An 8,970-nucleotide genomic window follows, 5' to 3' on the forward strand; every position below is an offset into this window, starting at 1 on the left:
TCTTTAGCAAATTTGGTAACATATGGTAAATTCTCAACCAAAATCAAAGTGAGAAATCGACACCAACTTTTATGGGCAGTTTATACTCCAACCTACCTTCTAGCTGTTTTATGAGTTCATAACTGTCCTGTACAACGTTTCTCCCAATAGGTTTGATCAGTGTCGTATCAAGGGACGTTAGTAAAAATGGAGCAACAAGATCGTTCGTATTATACGCCTAATAAAATGAGGCTCTATTTTCTCTGGAGAGTTATAGCCGCAGTATTCATATTGACGGGCGCCTCTGCGACTCGTTGGTCACTACTCCGGAAATTTTACTCGATATGAAAATCATAAATGGTTTAGCTTCTTTGGTTTTCGCGCCGACGACATCCTCATTTATTTAATGTTAGGCATCTAAAACGTGTGACGGAAAACGACGTATACAAAACAAAAAGAAAAAAACAGCTTAAGTAAAATATAATTATATAATAAATAATTGTTTTTTTTGAGTTTTTGGTCATGTAGAACGAATGAATGAGGAGTGGTTAACAAGTAGGATATACAAGGCAATCCACCATTGCCAGGTGAGGCAGGGTTAGAGAGGCCTACCTGGATCTAATCCTTGACTGGAGAAGGAACCAATTAAAAGTACCCATAACCGAAGGGCATCGTGAATGTCATGAAAGGGGATGAAGCGAGAGAGTTATGTCAGAACCGTTGCAAGTATGTGGTCTCTGCCCACCTCTTAGAAAAAAGTGTATATCATCACGCACAAGGCTGTGTAATTGCTGCTTAAATAGATATACGTTGGAATTTGGGACATTTTTAGATTAATTAATCACACAATCCGGAAGTTTTTCCTATTTAATTATAGGAAAGCTTGACAACTAATTATGCGTTGGATTATTGAATTTTCACGTTCGACTTACAATTAAGATGCGTGTGACACGCACAGGTTTTACCATATCGGAGCGAGCATAATCTGCTACCGTGGCGTGAAACAGAATCGTTTGCTTATAAATATAATTAAGCTTTAACATATACATAAACAATTTTAAAAATAGGCAACACTGTTTAGGTAACATAAAGCTGTTTTTTTTATGTTACAGAAGATAAATGCGCAGTAAGCTCAGGTGATGTTAATTGATGCCGCCGCTCATGGAGACACGAACTGCTAGAAGACTAGCGAGCACGTTGCCGGCCTGTTAAGAATTGGTACGCTCTTTTATTGAAGGAATTCTTCAGCGGGCAGCTGATTCCACATAGTGGTGGTCCGCGGCAGACGGACGTCAAATTGATACGGATGGATTTTGCATTCCGTCTTGACGTCCGATGTTCATCATCAGGTCACTCAGCAGGTCTGTCTGAGCAACTCGTCTGAGCACGTCCATGTAAATGCGGGAGAAGATGCAGAGAGATCTCACATCTCTACGCAACGGCAAGGGATCAAGCCGCTCGGAAATATAATTATCTTATAATGATGATTTTCATAACATTGAACACTTTTTCCTAGATTATATGCAAGTATCAAATACAAATGAACATCAATTTGCAAGGATCTGGCTAGCGGTGCGCCTTCTTAAGTTCTCTTGTTATTTTCACACTTATATATCCTTTCATAAGTATCTGATTGTCTTCTTTGTAATGTGTGTCATTATTGAGACATTAAATAAATAACTAGGGCAAACTAATAAATGTGAAGACAATAGTTGAAACTGTTTATTAAAAAAGTTTTCTTAAGCACATAATCAAAAAATAAATTCAAAATTATTTATTCATATAGGTAACACAATGTACAATTATGAACGTTAAAAAAGAAATGTATATGAAATCCTCCTAATTTTACATTTTCTGCCAGTTCTCAGATCAAGAACGTACAACGAGAGAGTGACAATAACTCCGTCACTCTTTGTTCGCACATTAAGGGCGTAGAACGGAAGAGAAGAACTGGCAATAAACTGCGTCGCTCTTTTTAGACGGAACTAGGAGTTAACTTAGGAGCTGCATTCATTACACCATGTTCCAGGTGACATCTTAAGTAATTAATAATGATAATAAAATTAATTAAAAACAAAGATTACTCCTCTAATAGCACACACTTACATTTTCCCGGAAACAACACTCAAATTAATATCAAACAAATGCGGAGTAGGTTAAAAATAAATTGGAAAGGTGGATCCAGGGGTCACGGCTTGCTTCTGGGGCATGGAGTCTCTGTTGCTTATCATAAATGTTTAATTGAGATTAAAATAAAAATCCCACAATGGGACATGGAATACAAAACAGCGTTGGTGGATTTGGGAACGGATTTTGTACAAAAATAACAAATCAATGTGCAGTCTAATTAAAAAGGACTCTGTGTTTTCAAGTGCTTCTGAAAACATTTTAGTTTTTTTTTATAGAACAGGGGGCAAACGGGCAGGAGGCTCACCTGATGTTACCGCCGCCCATAGACACTCTCAATGCCACAGGGCTCTCAAGTTTGATCTCTTTGAGAATTTGTATGGACATTCGTGAACCAAAATTTCAGTCGTAGGGGCGAATTCCCGGCACGTTTATCGGGCATGATGCGAGGATTGCTTGTGTCTAAACTGGGCATTGCCCTACAATCTTGTTGCCATCCTAATGAACAAGTTTAAATTATGACGTGATTCGATTTATTTTGAAGGTTCGAGTAAGCCCTGAAGGGTCAAGGGTTCGCTTTAATATTCTCCTTTTGTGAACACGTACTTAAAATTTCTTGTCCCATCTCTATAGTGAGTTCGTTTTTGGATTAGTTAATACGGTGACAAATCATACGGTCATAAAAAAATTCTAGACATTTACATTTAATCAAAAACTATGATATATGTTTATATACAAACATTACATTTAAAGGCTTTTTGATTTAGCAAGCTAAATCAAAAAGCATTTATATTTTAAACGACATTCTTCTTAAGAGGAAGTTAAGAAAATTTGTTTGAAAAGCTGCTACTTTCTGTATAACGAGAATATTTCATCGTTAAGAGTATTCTAGCGTACTTTTCAATGCACTTGAAGTGTCTTATGTATTTTTATCCATTACAATAGGTTTATTTAAGACGACATTTATATTGTCATCGTATATGTATAAGTATACATTCCGCATAATCACAAGAATAATACATTTATATAAAGAAAATTAAAACAAATTTAATTTATTTATGTATACATTTACTTCTATCTACACATAATAAATAAATGTAAAAGATTGAGAACATTGTTCACATAACTTCAGGCTTGATTTCAATGAAAGTACAAGAATGTCTTTTATTAAATTAAGGAATTAAGAGACACGCTCTGTTCGGCGGATATAAAAACTGTCCGTCGGACACCGTACAGCACAAGTGAGAAGCGACTTCAAATGTCGGACTACTCACTTCGTCAATAGACAGTAGTTCAAATTCCTTTTTAATTTTTCGCAATGTTCGACACCGTTAACGCGACGGCCGATGGCGGCGCCATTGCCTACGCCTTCAAAATGTAAGTAAAATTCTTCACCCTTATTCAAATACATTTTCCTTTCTGCAAATCCTGAGTATATACTCCATATAAATATTCTTCAGTGAGAAATATTCTTCAGAATATTCAGTGTCACATTTTAGTTATGTCCTTCTTCCTGGATACCCAACAACTTCATGGACCTTAGCGGTGCAATCGTTTAGGTATCTGAAAACTCACAAACCCCTCGTATTTTCCGATCTAGTTCTTGTAAATGTTGAACTCTAACTTAACCCCAGGTCAGAGGTTCATGGTATCACTTTCACATATTACCGAGACCACAGAGTACCATACGGACAAACTTTTTTTTCTATTTTACACCTCATTTACACGGATTCTTACACCTCATTTCTTACGCTTCGAATTATTTTCGGGTTCACTTAACATGTGTTTTTCCAATGTATTCCTAATAATATGATCGCTTATTACGATCATCTAAATATTCTTATTTCAATTCAAACAACCCATCTTTAATATCTTGATGACCTATTAAAAGTCAATTCAAAAGTTCAAAGAAAAGCATTTCAAAGCTGAATTTCATATCCGTAACTGGATCTCGCCAAACCGCTCCCGTCGAATGTAAACATCAATCTCTGAAAAAATGCAGGTACTCGCGCAGTAAATTCCATTCGGGATAGAGGGAATAAATCGGTAAAACAATTCCACTGCGTCGCCCCTGAATACAGTTGAATATAAATTGGAAAAGTTAGACAAGTTCTCTGACCTCAAGTCTGAAATTCTTCATGCCCTTTGTACTTTCCAATTCGTCTACGTAACATTTTTCAAAAGTGGGTCAAGCGTTATTGAGATTTGCTTCCTTGTGAATCCTTATGCTTTCGTTTCACGAATGTTTCACGAAAATTATATAATGCAAACATTTTAATTGTATTAGTAATGTTGCCATATTAAAGAGCCTTTTTTTGATAATTTGTATAGTTGTTTTTTTTGGAGAAATACGAAATGTTTTCATAAATATTACAAAGGTTTTGCGATAAAGCTTACTTTGGTTCTGGACTTAATAAATACTTATTCAATACATTATTAGGGTATCAAGTGAGGTCCAAGAGAACATGCTGGGCTTCAACATCCCTCCAGAACACCAGGACTTGGTGCACGAACACTGGCGTAATTTCCCGGCGGTTGACAAATTCTGGCACTATATGTTAGCTCTTATCTACACTATGCTGATGGTGTCTTCCCTATGTGGCAACGGTATCGTCGTATGGATCTTTAGCACGTACGTATTACTTTATTTCTTTACGATCTTTGCTTTTATAAAACAATTGAAACATGATTCGAACTTTCAGTCAGTAAAAGTATGGGAAATACTAAATAAGATCTATAATTATCTTATATATCTTTATATCTTACTAATAATTGTTTCCAATAAACAATGCAAATTATGTTTTAAAGTATATAAATTAAAATAATTGCAGGTCTAAATCCCTCCGTTCGGCGAGTAACATGTTCATCGTGAACCTGGCGTTATTCGACCTGGTGATGATGATAGAGATGCCTCACCTCATCATGAACTCATTCTTCCAGAAGATGCTTGGCTATCAGCTCGGCTGCGATATATACGCCACTCTTGGTTCTGTTTCAGGAATCGGTGCGGCTATTACTAACGCCGTTATTGCATATGACAGATATAAGTAAGTAGAAAGTTGAGAATAACCTTAAATATCAATTTAGACAGTTCTGTGTTTATATTTATGAACAATTCACCCCACACGTTGTGTAAACAAACTTACAATAGTAACATTCAATTCAAGAAACAAAACTTAATTTTGTAAGTAAGAACGTATATATTAGACTGAAATTGAATCCAGAAATTAATATAATATATAATTTTGTAGGACCATTTCGTGCCCGATCGACGGAAGGATTAACAAAGTGCAAGCGATCATCCTGATTGTATTCACCTGGTTCTGGACCCTGCCATTCACCATTCTACCACTGACCCGGGTCTGGGGCAAGTTTGTACCAGGTATGTTTCATGTTGTAAAAAGTTTCAAAATAAAATGGAAATGGGAAATAATTTGTCTTGTCCATAGATGTAATTGTTATTAAATATACTACTAATTGTCATACAGAAACGATAACGTAAATTACGAATTATGAAACGACATATTGTATGGAACAACACAAACATCTCTGAAATATAATATTCTATATTTAATTCAATGATTGAAGCCGGGTAAATTACGTCACTGAGAGCTAAAGAAATAAATGGCATCTTTATTTATTACAGAATTCTTTGAATGTTACAATATCAAAGTGTCTAGGTCTATTAAAGGACGACTTTCAATTTCAAGTCTTCGACATGACGAAACAAGTCCAACCTAAATTGTTATTCCTTAATGTTCGATACCAAAATATTAATATTTAACGAAAAACTATACAGCCTATAGCATTAGTAGTATTAGTCATGAGTAATGTAATATGCAAGAATAATCCTGCTAATCCACTTGTAACCAACACCGTTGGAGTGGCAAATCGCGAGCAAAAGCATTTACGTAAGAATGATTCAATTAACGGTAATATTTTTTATAATTTCTTTTATTAAATACATATTTTGATACTTGATAAAATAACTATATGGTCCATTTCTAGTTATAATTAGAATGACCCAACCTTTACTTCTGTAACAGATATGGGGGAGTGGTAAAAGCTATCAAAGCAAGACTAATAAAGAAGTACTTGAAATGTAATGTACATCATTCTGAATCTCAAAGATCTAGCTGATATTACAATTGTTCTTCCAGAGGGTTTCCTGACAACTTGCTCTTTCGACTCTTTCACTGATGACTCTGACACCCGGGTATTCGTGGCCTGCATTTTCGTTTGGAGCTACGTAATTCCAATGGTCCTCATCTGCTTCTTTTACTCGAAGCTATTCAGCGCTGTAAGAATATGAAACTTCTTTATAATTTATAACCTCTGAGATATTCAAGTGGCTTCGTGGTCATAAACTCCAGTATCATACAATAGAGACTTTTACAATGATCTTCTGAATGATATTCTCTAATGTTACATAACGTTTAATAAGCGACTCCTAGAGTGTATAATTAAAATCATTACGAATCTAAAGGTCCGGCTCCACGAGAAAATGCTTCGTGAACAAGCCAAGAAGATGAACGTGAAATCTCTAGCCTCAAACAAGGATGATGCCGGCAAGAGTGTAGAAATCAGAATCGCCAAGGTTGCGTTCACAATCTTCTTCTTGTTCGTCTGCGCTTGGACCCCATACGCTGTTGTGACCATGATTGGTACCTTTGGAGACAGGTAAATACGCAGGGTATATGCTAGCCAGCATCATATTTCGTAGCAAATTCAAAGTTTCCATTTATATTTAAATGTTTTATAAAGTCTTAATACATGTATTTTTCTTTGAAGTTGCATGGACCAATCAATAGATATTCTTTTTTCTTACAAAAGGATAAATATAGAATCTAGGTTATTAATACACTTCTCTTTTCAGGAACCTGTTGACTCCCCATGTAACCATGATCCCAGCAGTCTTTGCCAAGAGCGTGTCTTGTATTGACCCATGGGTATACGCTATCAACCACCCAAGATACAGGTACCAAACGCCAATCAGATTGGACGTAGCTTATTAGTAATTGATTAATAAGTTGGTAATTATCACCAGTGTTTGAATATTAAACCGTATAACGTAATACATGTGATATAATCTTCCATACAATAGGAAGTAAGAATAGATTGGTGGTATTATCGCCTATGAACTTCCTTATTTAAAATCAGCTGTGCAAAGCTTCTAATAGGTAAGTAGGTGATCAGCTTCCCGTGCATGACACACACCGTCAGCTGTTTGGATTTTAGGCAAGCCGGTTTCCTGTTGATTTCCTTCACTTTTCGAGCGAAGGTTAATTCGGACATAGCAAGTCCATTGCCAATAGGACAACACGCCTCTGCAATCCGTATTTAGCTAATAATTTTACATCTTAACAGGGCTGAGCTTGAGAAGAGGCTGCCATGGATGGGCATCCGAGAACCCAGTGCCGAAACCCAGTCTACCAACGCCAGCACTGCGACGCAATCCGCATCAACCGACGCTTAGATTGACCTAGTTCACCAGACCCTGGCTTCGAATTGGATAGAGATTTGCTTGCGCCCCTATTTATTATACTGATGCAATTATTTGTTCTTAATACTAATACTGTATATACTAGTATAAGTGAACACAATATTAGGTTTAACTATTGCAGCTGTATAACGATAGGACATGCGCAATTCATCTTAGAGCGTGGTTACAGTTAAATGTATGAGCTGGTTATCGCGTTCTATGGATTTTTGTAATTTTTTTAATTGCATCAGAAAATATAAAAAAAAAACTTTACGACTGATCCCGACGACAAAGGCGAATGTTTTGGAGTAGGTTTTCGAAGCAAATTAAAAAGTTTTAACAATTGTTAACTCTCTGGTTTTATTATACGAAAACTTTCAACAATTATAGAATTTGATATTAATTTTAATATGACACTATCATTACAATTATATATTACATAATGTTTATTATGAATTGATTTCAAATTTTAACTAAAAGTTCTACATTTTATCTATTTATATTATTATTATGACCTAGGAACACACAATTACTCACGACAAATAACTTCACTATATATCGAATTTACTATATTCATTTTGTTAAGTGAAAAGTTTAATAATGGATCGCTTCTAACAATGTTTTTTTTTAAGTATCTAATCATACTAAAATTATAATGAAACTAGAACCAATATTACACTACAAAGAAAACTAATCACTACAGAGATATCTATTACGAAAAGTTGATTAAAATTTCGAACTAACAACGTTTTATTTTATCTATTTATACTATTTTTGTTACCAACCAAGAACACACACATAACATTCACAACTAAATAATTCCCTACGTACAGCATATATACTTTATACATTATGTCTACAATTACTAAAAGACTCTTATTTATTTGTTAATACCAAATTGAATACTGGAAAATATTTAAATTCAAACCAAATTTTTTAATAATATTAATATATTAGTTCAAGTTAATAACTCGGAATTTGAGATCAGAAAGGAGTGGCGTCATTGGTGATTTAATTGAGTTTCTAACAGTCGCCTACTACGTCTTACGAATTGAGTGCTACACGGAGCAAAAAAAACAGATATTCCAGATTCTATTAAAGCGTTTTTATAAATAAGCTAGAATATTGTGTCACAAATATACAGTATTAACAATAATCTCAACCTTCATAGTAATAATGCTTATAATTAACGAATGAATAGAAAAAGGTTCGTTAAAAAAATGAAATCACAGGTGCTATGTGCAATTGAAGCCGAGTCTCTGCTACAAAGGGAACAAAATGAATGTTGGAGTTACCTCCAGAGACTTATATTTTACCCATTCAGGTTTTTTTAAATGAAATGTGCTTAGTCATCAAATATTTTTTTCCCTTTATTCATAAAC

General features: G+C 34.9%; 1 protein-coding gene across 1 annotated transcript; it reads left to right on the top strand.

Annotated features, from left to right (window-relative positions):
• Positions 1–3,343: 3,343 nt before the first annotated feature.
• Positions 3,344–7,938, top strand: LOC111002126 (opsin-3). Its single transcript, XM_022272237.2, has 8 exons — positions 3,344–3,483; positions 4,547–4,738; positions 4,938–5,153; positions 5,358–5,488; positions 6,267–6,406; positions 6,593–6,786; positions 6,983–7,084; positions 7,474–7,938. Exons 1-8 carry the CDS (start codon positions 3,425–3,427, stop codon positions 7,580–7,582), a joined length of 1,143 nt encoding a protein of 380 aa, XP_022127929.2. The 5' UTR covers positions 3,344–3,424; the 3' UTR covers positions 7,583–7,938.
• Positions 7,939–8,970: the final 1,032 nt, after the last annotated feature.

The sequence above is a fragment of the Pieris rapae genome, chromosome 4, assembly GCF_905147795.1.
Source record: "Pieris rapae chromosome 4, ilPieRapa1.1, whole genome shotgun sequence".
Taxonomy (NCBI): domain Eukaryota; kingdom Metazoa; phylum Arthropoda; class Insecta; order Lepidoptera; family Pieridae; genus Pieris; species Pieris rapae.